This window comes from Pseudophryne corroboree, chromosome 6 (assembly GCF_028390025.1).
Source record: "Pseudophryne corroboree isolate aPseCor3 chromosome 6, aPseCor3.hap2, whole genome shotgun sequence".
In the NCBI taxonomy this organism is placed as follows: domain Eukaryota; kingdom Metazoa; phylum Chordata; class Amphibia; order Anura; family Myobatrachidae; genus Pseudophryne; species Pseudophryne corroboree.
This window is the reverse complement of record NC_086449.1, coordinates 300,842,413-300,860,001: the sequence shown is the minus strand read 5'-3', so window position 1 is coordinate 300,860,001 and position 17,589 is coordinate 300,842,413. Positions and strand designations below refer to the sequence as shown.

Sequence of the window (17,589 nt, the reverse complement as noted above, 5' to 3'; positions counted from 1 at the left end):
TCAAGACTGATACTGTTAATAACATGGCAGTAGTATACAGGTTGCAAGGATTATTCAGCCAGCTAAGTCAAACTCCCTATGTAATTGCTTTGCTTTATTTGAAAAGAAAAATAAGTGCTTGTCAAAACCAGGGTTGGATGATTTAAACAAAATGGTTTAAACAAAATGATTAATATGCTGTGACTACAGCACGACGCCGTGACATCTCATAAAACAGGCTTTTTTTTTTTTTTTAAGGATCTTCCGGTGTCCCTCTGGCACAACACATATATAGTGAGGGTGATCCAGATCAGAGAGGTACTGAATCTGTCTGGCACCAGCTAAGACTACAAAAACACCTCCCCTAACAATACAGTACTATGGGACAGGAGAAAGCCACAACTAACATTTTCAATCTAAAAGGTATAACTCCCAACTCATTAAAGAGGCAATACACACAGAAGTTTCTCATGGTTTAATCGCCTTCATGTTTATTTCAGTTCAAAACCTTCAGTCTTATTAACAGGTCTCTGAATGAATGTACTTTGTATGTTTGTTTAGTCTACATATGTATTCAGATGTAATAGTAATAATAAGCAATACAAAATGGTTTTATTGAAAGATGTAAAATAAATCTTATCAAAGCCTAATAACTTTGGTTAATGTTGGCATTAAAACATGGTTGATCAAGGCTTCTGATACATAGCAATATTTCATAGTATTAATATAAGCAGGATTCAATTTAACATTTTAATGCAAAAAATATATTTTTTTAAACCAAGAAACTTAGTTTTTTTTTTTTTTATTTCCTAACCCTGGTTATAACACACACTGATAACTTTTAGGCAGAATGTAAAACAAGTGGGTAAACCCTGGTCTGTGACCGATCTTTATTGGGTGTTGAACCCTTACATATCCCTAAAGCAGTGTTTAAAAATAAATCTTGTTCTATTCAAATGTAATATTGCAGATCTACTTAAATACTTGATTGAGAGCTATATCCATTAAAATAAATAAGTGTAAAATAGTATGCTGTAAGTTAAAACTAGTGGCTATGATATATATGTATGCACAAGTATGTGGCTCCTTGGTTTCACAATGAATGGGTAGTTGTGGTGAAACTCTTGAAAAGCTTTTTGTCTATTTGAAGAGAAGTTTTATATTCTAAGGGGTAAGTTTACTAAAGCTTATAAAATGTGGGGATGTTGCCTACAGCAACCAATCAGCTTCTGTCTATCTATGATACAATAGTGAAATGATAGACAAAATCTGGTTGCTATGGCCAACAACACCACTTTCATTTTTAGAAGCTTAAGTAAATTTGCCCCTTGTTTTATATAGAGTAGAATTTAAATTGACCTGTGCCGCGTGTTTAATCCCCGGCAACAAGCTGCAGACATATATTTAAGTAAATTTTTACTCCATAAGAACAGTTCCAAACCAATTTGCACAGTTGTTTGAAAAAAAACAAAAAACTACCAAGTGATAAAACAGAACGTCAAAATAATAAACTGACAAATACCTCCTGCTCCTTAAATAAATGATAGCCCTAACTAAAGGAGCGCAGTGCAAATTTGAATCTGAAACCATATTAAATTACTTATAATACCACTAATAAAATAATTTGCTAATAAAATAACTGTCCTCTTATAAGCAAATATTTTAGAATTGTGTTTATGTATAGTTGTGGCATATTCATATTTTTATATTTTCAAAGTCCTCGGAAAACTTTTATTGCATTTAAGGTGTGTACACACTAGGCGATATTCTAAACGATGTCACTCATTTTCACCCTTCTGAGCGATATCGTTTGCAATATCAACCAGTGTGTACGTTACAGTTGTGTGCTCCCGCAGGTCGTTAACGAGGTCTTCTGTCTGTGCAACAGCTCAGTTTTGGCTATGTAGTTAATGAAAAGGTGCATATCATTTAGTGTGTACGCTAGGAACGACCACCATGAAATTCCTAACCAGTAGCAGATATTCCCTAGTATTGGATGACTCCTGTATATCGTTGGTAGTTTTCAAAATTTAAAAATCGCTCCGTGTGTACACTTGATATCGGTTATCCGGGACTTCGGGAAGTTCAAGGGAAAACGTTTAATATCGCTCACGGAGTGTATCATCTAGTGTGTATGCACCTTTTATTAGACTGAAATACTGTAAAATGAGCAACCACTGTTTATACTGATCTTTGTTTTTTCTAATCTACTAAACATGTCTGTTTTCTGCATATTGTCAAGTACACTAAATACAAACACAAAACTTAATAATCTTCTTAATTATTAAAATTATTATTAATAGACTCCTCAAGAAGGTCATGAAGGCTAGACAAAGTAAATGCAGACCTGACAATACACAGTGCTCATTAAACTTTATAGGTGGAAGGTGGGATAACTGAAGCGAGTCTGTGTGTCAGATTAGGCCTGTTCTGAGGGTACATTAGTGTGGTTAGTATAAGCTCTAATAACGGGTGGAATTCAGTTCTCATTTTACAGGGCTGTAGCACCTGGGTTAGGTGCCCAGAGCTGTTCAATAGCCTGCAATATAAACCCGCTGGCATAGCATTTCTGCTCACACCCTCCTAATCTGCAATCTGAAATCTGTGTTAACTAGTTCCTCTGGCTAGTCGTGTTACAGTGTGCGGTAACAGCTTCATGTCTGGCACTGAAATCTGAAAATGCAGTTGACTGCTACCTAAGCCCTGGGTATTAGTCGCAGTAAACTACATCTCACAATTTAAGTGCTGGATGCAATACAGTGATTGAATAGCTCCAGGCACTTAGGGCTGTATCACACGCGCCGGTTTCTCCCAGATGGCAAAAAGCCGGACAGACTTCGTCCGGCTTTTTGCCATCCAGCAGTGTTTCACATACAACGGCTTTGAGCCGTGTGTGATGCTGTGCGCATGCGCAGCATTAGACACGGTTTGAAAAAAAACCCCGTTGTGTGTAAAAGCTCCACTTTACACTCTCACACACACACACACACACACACACACACACACACACACACATTGTCCACTGGCTGCAAAGACGGCCCGGCAGCCGGACCTTCCAGTGGATATTTCCGGCTGCAACCCGGCAGCCAGGCCGGGGCCGTGCAGTGTGAAAGGACACTACACCTCACACTTAATTACAATGCCGGCACGGGAAAAAGCCATCCGGCTTTTTCCCGGCCGGCAAAAAACGGCTTGTGTGTTTCAGCCCTTTAATCTGGTAGCTACTTCCTTGAAATAAGAATGAGGTGGATTTCCAGATTGCATTTATGGTGGGTAAATGCATGAAGGGGGAGAACTCATGTTTTCAGGAGTGAGTGGTAGATCAGGTGCAGGTCAGAGGTAGATTTTAGGGCATAACTAAATTTGATATCTTTAAAGAGTTGGTGGTTGTATTGATGGCTTTGTAGGTAAGGGTGAGCATGTTTTCTAGAGGACACAGTGAGCCAGTGTAGAGATGTTCAAGGTGGTGCTGCAAATATGGAGTGTTGAGTCTTGCTTTCCGAGTTTAGGATATATTAAAACAGGCATATGGTTGGGGGGACTGCCAGACTAAAGGTTTTCTGTGACTAAGGTGTGCGACAGTTGAATGGCTTAAAAGTTTTCGGTAAGCGTTTTGGTAAAACGTTGCATTCTGGTATGGGAACATTTCTGAAGTTGTGGGTACAGGACTGGGAGAGACTAATAAATTAAATGTGGCATTAAGGCAGTGGCTGTGGGAGATGAAGGCATTTATGGTGGTTGACTGAGATTTAAAGGAAGTTAATGACTGTCAAAGCAGGGAAGCCTTTAAAAAAATTATATATATATATATATATATATATATATATATATATATATATATATATATATATATATATATATTTTTATTTTTTTATTTTATTTATTTGATCATGTTGAGCTTAGTGGCGGGGGTCCATGTATATATGGCAGAGATACAATTGATTGCACTAGATAATACTGAATCTGGGAGATTCTGGGTGAAGAGGTGGTTTTGGAGGTTGAATAAGATAATTTGATAACTAGTGTGCAGTAATATCTGTGGACTCAAATGCTGGATAAGCCACATTGGACTTCTGCACATTTGTATTTTTTATGTTAGTTTAATGGTGGTCATTATGCATTAAACTGTGTTTTAAAAGTCACTCTAGGTCTCTCCAACATAGCCTGAACCATTGTGGAATAATACTAGTGAAAAACTACAGATCTATGTGAAGGACTTGGTCAGCTTATCTTTTGGAAAGTCTATTCACCCAGGAAACCAACTTGTGCTCTCCAAAGACTACATAATTCTCAACTTCATAGTTGTATAATGAGTTGGCAAACCTATTAAATACTCCCCTTTCAGTAAATGGGTAAGCTTTTCCCAAAGCGCTTAAGATTCACATTGTTTGCCTCTTTCAAAAAAGGACAATGAGCTGGACTCACAAGATGTAAGTGATCAAGATGGTAGTGATGACATAAAGGACTCTGAGGAGAATGATGAAGAAATTTCTAAGTCTGTCACAGTACTATCCACTGAAGGAGAGAAGAGCAGTGAATCAAAGCTTATCCATCCAGACGAGGACACTGAGAGAGAACCTCAAAACCAAGTATGACGCGTGGTGCCATTCAAATCACATGCAGTGTCTTGTATTTGTTGGCTACAAATTGGGTTTTAAAATGTACTGGTGCTTTGATTTTAATGAACCTAAAACTAATGAGCGTTTATGACTAGAGTTAAAGCAGTAATCCTATAAGACTAAGAGAGGTTACCACTTTTCCTTAGTTTATTACTACCGTGGCAACCAGGCACATGATAATGCACAGAAAGACTTTGGAATGCCTCTTGGCTCTGCACTGAATAATCCCCCCTCTGTCCTCCATAGTGAGATGCATATGTAAGGTAATTAACGTGTAACAGTTTAAATTGTTGATTACTGCTTTAAATATAGTTATTAAGGCTCATAGTCAGCAATTTTTTTGATTAAATCTTTTTTTTAAAACCATATTTGTGGCTCCTCTCGAATACTGCGGTCCAGTAAGTGTTCTGCTTTCGGTGGCTGTTCTTGATCGTTCTGCTCAAATTGATTCACTTTCTGAAGCTCTCAAATAATTCAACTTAATCTTTCTGCTACTGTATTTTAAAATTCACAATTGCGGTCTTAGTTGATTGTTAATGTTTAATAGTATGGAAAAACCTGTTAGTAATGCACACTAATTTCTCAACTATGGTTTATTGCGACAGACATGGAAGAAATGTACTGAACAGTGATTGTTGACTCATGATTTTTTTTTTTTTTTTTTTTAACCCAAACTATTAATTTCCTCCCTTAAGCCTGCTTAAACATCACAATTTTAGAAAAAAACATTGTCATTCATTAGGAGCTTACAGTGTATAATACTACAGATATTGTAGTCCGGGGTGAAAGAGTTCCACGCAGAGGGCGAGTTGCTGTGCTCTTGGTGATTAAAACTCTCCTATCACAGCTAATTTTATTGTCCTCTGTGAGGATTTCCTGGGTTTGTGTGCGTTATTTTAACCTGTAGCTCTCGCCCAGGCCCCCGAGTTACTTCAGTGAGTACCTTGGATTGCATGTGAAGAGACACAATAGCAAAGGTACAACGATGCCTTTGTTTTACACAGCGTGCCATATAGACATGTAAAAACAAACTACTAACAATTAATTAAAAAATAAAAAAAAAGGGAAAAGAATCACACACACACACACACACACACACACACACACACACACACACACACACACACACACACACACACACACACACACACACACACACACACCAGTAGTATTAGCCGTACTCTAAGAGCATTCATCCTCCCTAAAACAGTGAGCCCTTCAGTAATGGAAGTAGCATTCAGTTATGCAGTCCTGCCATGCTTTCCCGCCTGGGCTGTGGAAAGCTACACTGAGGGAGGCTGCTGAGCAGGGTACTACTTGGAGAGATGCTGCTGAAAGACTTCACAATTCTGCAGGAAGCGGAATCTCTGGGGGCGAGCCCTTCTGTGCGAATTCTGCCTGAAATCAGCCCGTGAAGGGTGCAAGATCAGGTGCCGGTGTTTAAATGCAACAGCACATCGCACCCTTCGCGGCTGATAGGATCGACGTCTATGAATCCCACCCATTGAGCCTGTGACTTAATAATCCCACCTGCTTTGGCCTAATGTGTTCTCTAATAGGAGCCAGTATTCCATCTCCCAGGTTATTCCATGCCAAGAAAATAATTGGAACTGTCTTAAAAGCACTGTCACTTTTTAAAGCTCTAAATTTTCCAACAATGAGGTGACGTCCCTGGGTGTGAGTTACAAAGCCCTATATTAAATGAAGCGACTGGCTATAGGACAGTTAGTGATACTTCCTCCATGTCTCCTCTTACTTCTGGTGCCACAATGTCTAGCTAAATTTCTAGAAGGAACCTCACTCCATGTTGATAAGGGAGTAGAACTCCCCTCTTCAACTTCTTACAGTAATTTGTGAGATCACATTCCATTCGGCTGATCATGGCTTACTGTGTGGACTGAAGAGAGGGGGGTGTTGAGTGGGCTGGTCACTTAGAACTACCTGTCATGTGTCCCACCAGTCCAGACACAAACAGGATAGTACACCTGGTCTGATAAATTCACACTGGACAACAAGACATTACAATCTAATACAGTAATCAATGTACCTCTAGTCATGCAGCACTATCCTGTGTAAACCATATGCATTCTGTAAGTAACACATCCGGTTTAGAGAGATGATTTAGTGATTTACATAACACTTTGCTTATGGACACAGGCAGTGTGCTGCACAGGAGGAAACGCAGATATTCCCTCCCCATCACTTAACATTCTTAAGAAGTAGAAAGCAGGCTAGAAAAAGTATAGTGTCCAGGGTTACCAAGAGATGACCCAGGCTGGGGCGAGTCACCACAACCCCTAAATGTGTTCATTTCATAGCCTGTGATGCTGAGTAAGCCATGCAATAGAATATAAACAAATTGTAGAACATATGTAATATAATACTTCTCGTGTATAGATGAAAAGGTTATGCCATTTATTAAAGGTTTGCGTGAAATGAACTGTGTAAAATAGTATTATGGGGCAGTAAAGTGTACACTTTCCTGTTTGTCTGCACGGGTGGGTGAACTGCATAACGCCTAAGCCCTTTCTGAAACTTTTGGGATTCAGGAAATCTGTGTTCCATTGTAGAATACAACAGATAATGTGTAGCAATTGGCCACACTACCAGTGACTTACAGATAACGTATTGAATTGACGTTTTACATGTAGGTTTATGAACTGTTCTGAAGGTATGAAAGCATTTGTTTGCACCCTGTTACTGGAGGACTATGTGGGAGTTTTGGGGTTTTTTCTCTAACGTCCTAGAGGATGCTGGGGACACCATAAGGACCATGGGGATAATCTGGTTCCGCAGGAGACATGGGCACTTTAAGAAAGACTTTAGGTATGGGTGTGCACTGGCTCCTCCCTCTATGCCCCTACTCTAGACCTCAGTTTGATACTGTGCCCAGAGGAGATGGGTGCACTACAGGGAGCTCTCCTGAGCTTCCTGTCAGAAAGTATATTTGTTAGGTTTTTTATTTTTCAAGGAGCCTGCTGGCAACAGACTCCCTGCATCGAGGGACTGAGGAGAGAGAAACAGACCTACTTCTGTGAGTTTCAAGGCTCTGTTTCTTAGGCTACTGGACATCATTAGCTCCAGAGGGATTGGTACGCAGGTCTCACCCTTGCCGTCCGTCCCAGAGCCGCACCGCCGTCGTCCTCGCAGAGCCGGAAGATAGAAGCCGGGTGAGTATGAGAAGAAAAGAAGACTTCAGAGGCGGCAGAAGACTTCATGATCTTCACTGAGGTAACGCACAGCAGTAAAGCTGTGCGCCATTGCTCCCATACACCTCAAACACCGCAGTCACTGTAAGGGCGCAGGGGGGGCGCCCTGGGCAGCAATAAAACATCTCCATTGGCAAAATAAGTATATACATGTACAGATGGGCACTGTACATGTATATAACAGAGCCCCTGCCAGTTTTCAGGAATTTTGAGCGGGACAGAAGCCCGCCGCCGAGGGGGCGGGGCTTCTCCCTCAGCACTCACCAGCGCCATTTTTCTCCACAGCGCAGAGAGGAAGCTCCCCGGACTCTCCCCTGCTAATACACGGTGATGGAGGGGTTTTAAGAGGGAGGGGGGCACAAATTTGGCGGATATAAAGTATAAACAGTGCTACTGGATAAACATTTAGTGTTTTTTTTCCAGGGTCATATAGCGCTGGGGTGTGTGCTGACATACATACATACACTCTCACTCTCTCTCTCTCTCTCTCTCTCTCTCTCTCTCTCTCTCTCCTCTCTCTCTCTCTCTCTCTCTCTCTCTCTCTCTCTCTCTCTCCCCCCAAAGGGCCTGGTGGGGAAACTATCTTCAGATAAGAGGTTCTCTGTGTGTGTGGTGTCGGTACGCGTGTGTCGACATGTCTGAGGTAGAAGGCTCACCTAGGGAGGATAGGGAGCGTATGAATGTGAGGTCTCCGCCGGCGGTGCCGACACCTGACTGGATGGATATGTGGAATGTTTTAAGTGCTAGTGTGAACTTATTGCACAAAAGATTAGACTAAGCTGAAGCTAAGGAAAAGTCAGGGAGTGAACCCATGTCTGTCCCTATGTCGCCGGGACCTTCAGGGTCTCAGAAGCGCCCACTATCCCAGATAGGAGACACAGATACCGACACAGATTCGGATTCCAGTGTCGACTACGATGATGCAAAGTTACAGCCAAAAGTGGCTAAATGTATATGATATATGATTATTGCAATAAAAGAAGTGTTGCATATCACACAGGAACCCCCTGTCCCTGACACGAGGGTACACATGTATAAGGGAAAGAAACCTGAGGTAACTTTTCCCTCCTCACATGAGTTGAACGAATTATGTGAAAAAGCGTGGGAATCTCCAGACAAAAAACTGCAGATTCCCAAAAGGATTCTTATTGCGTATCCTTTCCCGCCAACGGACAGGATACGGTGGGAATCCTCCCCTAAGGTGGACAAAGCGTTGACACGCTTGTCAAAATAGATAGCGCTGCCATTCCAAGATACGGCTACCCTCAAGGATCCTGCTGACCGCAAGCAGGAGGTTACCTTGAAATCCATTTACACACATTCTGGTACATTACTCAGACCGGCAATTGCGTCGGCCTGGGTTTGTAGCGCTGTAGCAGCATGGACAGATACCTTATCAGCGGAAATTGAGACCCTAGATAAAGATACCATTTTATTGACCCTGGGCCATATAAAGGATGCTGTCTTGTATATGAGAGATGCTCAAAGAGACATTAGTTTACTGGGTTCCAGAATAAACGCTATGTCAGTTTCTGCTAGACGAGTCCTCTGGACCTCGGCAGTGGACAGGTTATGCCGACTCAAAAAGACATATGGAGGTTTTACCTTACAAGGGTGAGGAATAGTTTGGGGAAGGTCTCTCGGGCCTGGTCTCCACAGCTACGGCAGGTAAATCGAATTTTTTGCCTTATGTTCCCTCACAACCTAAGAAAGCGCCACATTATCAAATGCAGTCCTTTCATTCAAATAAAAGAAAATGAGTACGTGGATCGTCCTTTCTTGCCAGAGGTAAGGGCAGAGGTAAAAAGCTGCACAGCTAGTTCCCAGGAACAGAAGTCCCCCCCGGCCTCTGCAAAATCCACCGCATGACGCTGGGGCTCCGCTGAGGGAGTCCGCCCCAGTGGGGGCACGTCTTCGACTTTTCAGCAACATCTGTGTTCACTCGCAGGTGGATCCCTGGGCAATAGATAGTTTCTCAGGGATACAAGCTGGAATTCGAAGAGGTGCCTCCTCGCCGGTTTTTCAAATCTGCTCTACCGACTTCTCCTCTAGAAAGGGAGATAGTGTTAAATGCTATTCACAAATTGTGTCTTCAACAAGTGGTGGTCGAAGTTCCCCTGCTTCAGAGTGGGAAGTGATACTACTCAACCCTGTTTGTAGTTCCGAAACTGGACGGTTCGGTCAGACCCATATTGAATTTAAAATCCCTGAACCTATACTTAAAACGGTTCAAGTTCAAGATGGAATCGCTCAGAGCGGTCATCGCCAGCCTGGAAGAGGGGGATTTTATGGTATCTCTGGACATAAAGGATGCATACCTTCATGTCCCCATTTATCCACCTCACCAGGCGTACCTGAGATTTGCGGTACAGGATTGTCATTACCAATTTCAGACGTTGCCGTTTCGGCTTTCCACGGCCCCCAGGATTTTCTCCAAGGTAATGGCGGAAATGATGGTGCTCCTGCGCAAGCAGGGTGTCACAATTATCCCATACTTGGACCATCTCATAAAAGCGAGATCACAGGAGAAGTTACTGAACAGCGTGTCGCTTTCTTTGAAGGTGTTACAGCAACACGGCTGGATTCTCAATATCCCGAAGTCACAGCTGGTTCCTACGACTCGTCTGACCTTCCTGGGCATGATTCTGGACACAGACCAGAAAAGTGTTTTTCTTCCGATAGAAAAAGCTCAGGAACTCACGACTTTAATCAAGAACCTATTGAAGCCAAAACAAGTGTGTCTGCATCATTGCACTCAAGTACTGGGAAAAATGGTGGCAACATACGAAGCCATTCCCTTCGGCAGGTTCCATGCAAGGATTTTCCAATGGGACCTATTGGACAAGTGGTCCGGGTCACATCTACAAATTCATTAGCTGATCACCCTGTCCCCCAGGGCCAGGTTATCTCTCCTGTGGTGGTTGCAGAGTGCTCACCTTTTGGAAGGCCGCAGGTTCGGCATTCAGGATTGGATCCTGGTGACCACGGACGCGAGCCTCAGAGGGTGGGGAGCAGTCACACAGGGAGGAAACTTCCAAGGACTTTGGACAAGTCAAGAGACTTGTCTTCACATCAACATCCTAGAACTGAGGGCCATATACAACGCCCTATGTCAAGCGGAGAACTTACTTCGCGACCAACCAGTTCTGATCCAGTCAGACAACATCACCGCAGTGGCTCAAGTAAACCGCTAATGCGGCATAAGGAGCAGAGTGGCAATGGCGGAAGCCACCAGGATTCTTCGCTGGGCGGAAAATCATGTAAGCGCACTGTCAGCAGACTTCCTCAGCAGACACGACCTGCATCCAGGGGAGTGGGGACTTCATCGGGAAGTCTTCGCACAGATTGCAAGTCAGTGTGGACTGCCCCAGATAGACATGATGGCGTCCCGCCTCAACAAAAAGCTACAGAGGTATTGCGCCAAATCAAAAGACCCTCAGGCGGTAGCAGTAGACGCCCTAGTGACACCGTGGGTGTTCCAGTCGGTTTATGTGTTTCCTCCTCTTCCCCTCATACCCAAGGTGTTGAGAATAATAAGAAAAAGAGGAGTGAGAACAATTCTCAATTTTCCAGATTGGCCAAGAAGGACCTGGTATCCGGATCTGCTGGAAATGCTCACAGAAGATCCGTGGCCTCTTCCTCTAAGACAGGACCCATTACAACAGGGGCCATGTCTGTTCCAAGACTTACCGCGGCTGCGTTTGACGGCATGGCGGTTGAACGCCGGATCCTAGCAGAAAAGGGAATTCCGGATGAGGGCATTCCTACTCTGATAAAGGCTAGGAAAGATGCAACAGCGAAACATTATCACCGGATATGGCGAAAATATGTTTCTTGGTATGAGGCCAGGAATGCTCCTACGGAAGAATTCCATCTGGGCCGTTTCCTTCACTTCCTACAGACTGGAGTGAATTTGGGCCTAAAATTAGGCTCCATTAAGGTTCAGATTTCGGCCTTATCCATTTTCTTTCAAAATAATTGGCTTCTCTCCCAGAAGTACAGACTTTTGTGAAGGGAGTGCTGCATATTCAGCCTCCTTATATACCTCCGGTGGCGCCTTGGGACCTTAACGTGGTGTTGAGTTTCCTTAAGTCGCACTGGTTTGAACCACTTCAAACGGTGGAGTTAAAATATCTCACTTGGAAGGTGGTCATGCTATTAGCCTTGGCTTCGGCTAGGCGAGTGTCGGAATTGGCGGATTTGTCTCATAAAAGCCCCTATCTGGTTTTCCATATGGATAGGGCGGAATTGCGGACCCGTTCTCAATTCTTGCTTAAGGTGGTGTCCTCTTTTCGTATGAACCAACCTATTGTGGTGCCTGTGGCTACACGAGATTTTGAGGATTCCGAGTCCCTTGAATGTAGTCAGGGCTTTGAAAATGTATGTGGCCAGAACGGCTAGAGTCAGGAAAATAGAAGCACTATTTGTCCTATATGCAGCCAGCAAGGTTGGCGCCCCTGCTTCGAAGCAGACTATTGCTCGCTGGATCTGTAACACGATTCAGCAGGCGCATTCTACGGCTGGATTGCCGTTACCAAAATCGGTCAAGGCCCATTCCACTAGGAAGGTGGGCTCGTCTTGGGCGGCTGCCCGAGGGGTCTTGGCACTACAACTGTGCCGAGCTGCTACTTGGTCGGGTTCAAACACCTTTGCAAAGTTCTAGAAGTTTGATACCCTGGCTGAGGAGGACCTAAGGTTTGCTCATTTGGTGCTGCAGAGTCATCCGCACTCTCCCGCCCGTTTGGGAGCTTTGGTATAATCCCCATGGTCCTTACGGAGTCCCCAGCATCCTCTAGGACGTTAGGGAAAATAAGATTTTAAACCTACCGGTAAATCTTTTTCTCGTAGTCCGTAGAGTATGCTGGGCGCCCGTCCCAAGTGTGGACTACTTCTGCTAGACTTGTATTTAGTTATTTAGTACATAAGGGCTATGTTATAGTTTCATCAGGTTGGACTGATGCTACGTTGTTTTTTCATACTGTTAACTATTTAATAGATAAACAAGTTATACGGTGTGATTGGTGTGGCTGGTATGAATCTTGCCCTTGGATTAACAAAAATCCTTTCCTCGTGCTGTCCGTCTCCTCTGGGCACAGTTTCACTAACTGAGGTCTAGCGGAGGGGCATAGAGGGAGGAGCCAGTGCACACCCAGACCTAAAGTCTTTCTTAAAGTGCCCATGTCTCCTGCGGAGCCCGTCTATCCCTATGGTCCTTACGGAGTCCCCAGCATCCTCTACGGACTACGAGAAAAAGATTTACCGGTAGGTTTAAAATCTTATTTTTTCAGCCCATTTGAATACTTGAATATTCCATTACTGTTTTTCAACTATTCTGTTCAATTGTTTTTTCTCTGACGTCCTAGTGGATGCTGGGGACTCCGTAAGGACCATGGGGAATAGCGGGCTACGCAGGAGACTGGGCACTCCAAAGAAAGATTTAGTACTACTGGTGTGCACTGGCTCCTCCCTCTATGCCCCTCCTCCAGACCTCAGTTAGAATCTGTGCCCGGACAGAGCTGGGTGCTTTTAGTTAGCTCTCCTGAGCTTGCTAATAAGAAAGTATTTTAGTTAGCAGTGATCGCGCTAATCCCCAAAAAAAGTGGGTCCCAATGACCCCTCACTTTCAAAAATTGGGGTCCTACCGGTCCTTTTCTGGGTCCCATCGAAATGAAGGTTCTTATTAATCTTAATCTTATTTGGACACTACAAAAGTGTTGCAAGGTGGGGGGATGGGGTGACAATGCTGCTGGGCTATGTAGCATGCAGGACACCCTGCACCAGTGCTGTATCTAGACATTTTGGTGCCCTTAGGCAGAAAGTGAATTGGTGCTCCACCTTACTAGATCGTAAAGCACAGGCAGTGCGCGCCGAAGGCGCGCCGCAAAATTTGAGGGGCGTGGCTTCATGGGGAAGGAGCGTGACCACATAATAGTGCAAATTCACATTACATCACAGTAGTGCCGCTTATACAGATTGCACCAGGTAGAACCTCCTATACACACTGCGCCAGGTAGAGCACGTTATACATATTGCACCAGGTAGAGCTCGCTATACACTTTGCTCCAAGTAGAGCACATTATACACATTGCACCAGGTAGAGCCCGTTATACACATTGCGCCAGGTAGAGCACTTTATACACATTGTGCACGTTAGAGTGCATTATTATACACATTGCACCCAGTAGAGCACGTTATATACATTGCACCAGGTAGAGCACGTTATATACATTGCACCAGGTAGAGCACGTTACACATTGTGCCAGGCAGAGCACGTTACACACATTGTGCCAGGCAGAGCAAGTTATATACAATGCGCCAGGCAGAGCAAGTTATACACATTGCGCCAGGTAGAGCGCCGAGACACATTGCACCAGGTAGAGCGCCGAGACACATTGCACCAGGTAGAGCGCCGAGACACATTGCACCAGGTAGAGCGCCGAGACACATTGCACCAGATAGAGCGCCGAGACACATTGCACCAGGTAGAGCGCCGAGACACATTGCACCAGATAGAGCGCCGAGACACATTGCACCAGATAGAGCGCCGAGACACATTGCACCAGATAGAGCGCCGAGACACATTGCACCAGATAGAGCGCCGAGACACATTGCACCAGGTAGAGCGCCGAGACACAGTGCATCATACCCCAGGCACACACACAGCAGCTACCCACCACACACACACACACACACAGCATCTGCCCACCTTATACTCCGGACGCGCGCACACACACACACACACACACACACACACACACACACACAGCATCTGTCCACCTTATACCCCGGACGCACACACAGCATCTGCCCACCTTATACCCCGGACGCACACACAGCATCTGCCCACCTTATACTCCGGACGCGCACACACACAGCATCTGTTCACCTTATACCCCGGACGCACACACAGCATCTGCCCACCTTATACCCCGGACGCACACACACACAGCATCTGTTCACCTTATACCCCCGGACGCGCACACAGCATCTGTTCACCTTATACCCCCGGACGCGCACACAGCATCTGCCCACCTTATACCCCGGACGCGCACACAGCATCTGCCCACCTTATACCCCGGACGCGCGCACACACACACACACACACACACACACACACACACACACACACACACACACACACACACACACACAGCGTCTGTCCACCTTATACCCCGGACGCGCGCACGCACACACACACACACACACACACACACACACACACACACACACAGCATCTGACCACCTTATACCCCGCACGCACGCGCACACACACACACACACACACACAGCGTCTGTCCACCTTATACCCCGGACGCACACACACACACACACACACACACACACACACAGCGTCTGTCCACCTTATACCCCGGACGCACACACACGCACACACAGCATCTGACCACCTTATACCCCGGACGCGCACACACAGCATCTGACCACCTTATACCCCGGACGCACGCACACACACACACACACACACACACACACACACACACACACACACACACACACAGCATCTGACCACCTTATACCCCGGACACACACACACACACACACACACACACACACACACACACACACAGCATCTGACCACCTTATACCCCGGACACACACACACACACACACACACACACACACACACACACACACACACACACACACACACACACACAGCATCTGACCACCTTATACCCCGGACACACACACACACACACACACACACACACACCGTCTGTCCACCTTATACCCCGGACACACACACACACACACACACACACACACACACACACACACACACACACACACACACACACACACACACACACACAGCGTCTGACCACCTTATACCCCGAACGCGCACACACACACACAGCGTCTGTCCTCCTTATACCCCGGACGCACACACACACAGCATCTGCCCACCTTATACCCCGGACGCACACACACACAGCATCTGCCCACCTTATACCCCGGACGCGCACACACACACACACACAGCATCTGCCCACCTTATACCCCGGACGCGCACACACACACACAGCGTCTGTCCACCTTATACCCCGGACGCACACACAGCATCTGCCCACCTTATACCCCGGACACACACACCTCATACCCCAGACACACACACACACACCTCATACCCCAGACACACATACACACACCTCATACCCCAGACACACACACACACACACACACACACACAGCAGCTGCTCATCTCATAATCCTCCACCTCTTATACCCTGGGCACACATTGACCCTCTCCCCTTACAATCGCGGGCACACATGCATGTAACTGGCCCCCTCCACTTACACCCTGGCACAGCGTGAGCCCATATGCAGGCACAAATACAGCGGGCAGCAAGTGGTCAGTACACGGCAGCGCAGAGACCGGGATATGGTGTGAGATATACACTGTACACACACCGTCCAGCGCTTAGTTCTGCTGATCGTAGCGGCGGGGACACTGACCATTTTAGAGGCGGCCCGCTCAGTACACGAGTGCGGGAACGATCCGAGGGCGCCAAAGCGAAGGTATCCAACAACAGCAGCGCTCAGTCTGCCGCGTCCATAAGTGACGAATCGGCGCCTCCGTGTTACTCCCCTACTCCCCCCACAGTGGAATCACTCATTTAACATGATTGTAATTGGCCGCAGCGGACCGCGTCCCCAGGGACCCTCCCATTTTAGAGAAGCGAGTCCCCTGAACTCAAAACCGGGTAAAATACGCGCTATAGCGCGTTTTTGCAATCACTGGCCTCTTTTAATGTTGTAATCCAGGAACTCGATTAAAAAAAAAAACGAATAACCCGAACCACCCACTTAAAGGGGTTCCATGGAACCCCTATCCCCGACTTGCGGGACCCCCATGACTTCTGTCAGTGAAGAGAAATATGGATGGGGTGCGCTGTCAGTAGCAGCTGGTGTAGGGGGTGGTAATCCCCAATAAAGTCACAAAACAGAAAAGAAAAAACACCTGCGCTATGTTGTACCAATGGGTTATTCCCTCTAATCTCTCATAAAATCAAGATAACATAATTAGATACAAATCAAAAAGGACGGTAGGTTTTATATTGAATTAATATAACAATTTATTAAAATATTTATTTAAAAACATAGAATTTGTGGCATCTGTATTTGACTAAAATAGACTCAATTCATAAGTCATCAGCTTAAAACGTTCAGTTCATGGGTCAAGGACAATCACTTATCCCCTAGGAGAATTTAAATAGTACCCCAGGCTAGGATTCTCTCCAAATTCTGTCAGTGAAGGTCCCTCCAGCCAATCAGGGAGCGCCATGTCATGGCACTCTCCTGATTGGCTGTGCAAAGTTAATTGGGGTCACCCACAAGAGTTGCCCCAATTAACAGTGTCGGCAAAATCAATCACCAGCCCCCTCTATCTCACTGTGGGACCCACAGCATTCTGGCAGCCAGTAGTTCTCTTCTCCCACTTGCTTCCCCCTCCCCCCCCCAAAAAAAAACAAAAACAAAAAACTATCAGGCAATCCATCACATCACCTTTGGGGAAAAACACAGCCGACCACAGCTCCAGCCCCCCTCCCTCAGAAGACGCCAGCCAGGGAACCTTTACAGCTGCAATAAAGGAGCTAGTTAGTCACCGAACACTTCCTACTTGAGTCCCTGCACCAGCTGCACCGTCGCCACGGGAACCCCGGACCCCATAACAAACCCAGGCAAACACTCACACGTGTTAGTCACGGCCGCAGCTATACGAATACCGCCGCCATACTTCACCCGGGTGGCCATAGCGGACT

General features: G+C 45.5%; 1 protein-coding gene across 5 annotated transcripts in view; it reads left to right on the top strand.

Annotated features, from left to right (window-relative positions):
- Positions 1-17,589, top strand: part of SLTM (SAFB like transcription modulator) — a 312,645-nt gene that overhangs the window by 154,026 nt on the left and 141,030 nt on the right. For 4 of the 5 annotated variants that reach the window (XM_063926177.1, XM_063926176.1, XM_063926179.1 and 1 more), the window contains one exon: positions 4,386-4,568. The exons of the other annotated variant lie outside the window; for it this stretch is intronic. In XM_063926177.1, the coding sequence (XP_063782247.1) occupies positions 4,386-4,568 (183 nt within the window). The remainder of the gene's footprint in view (positions 1-4,385; positions 4,569-17,589) is intronic. 5 annotated transcript variants of the gene reach the window in all.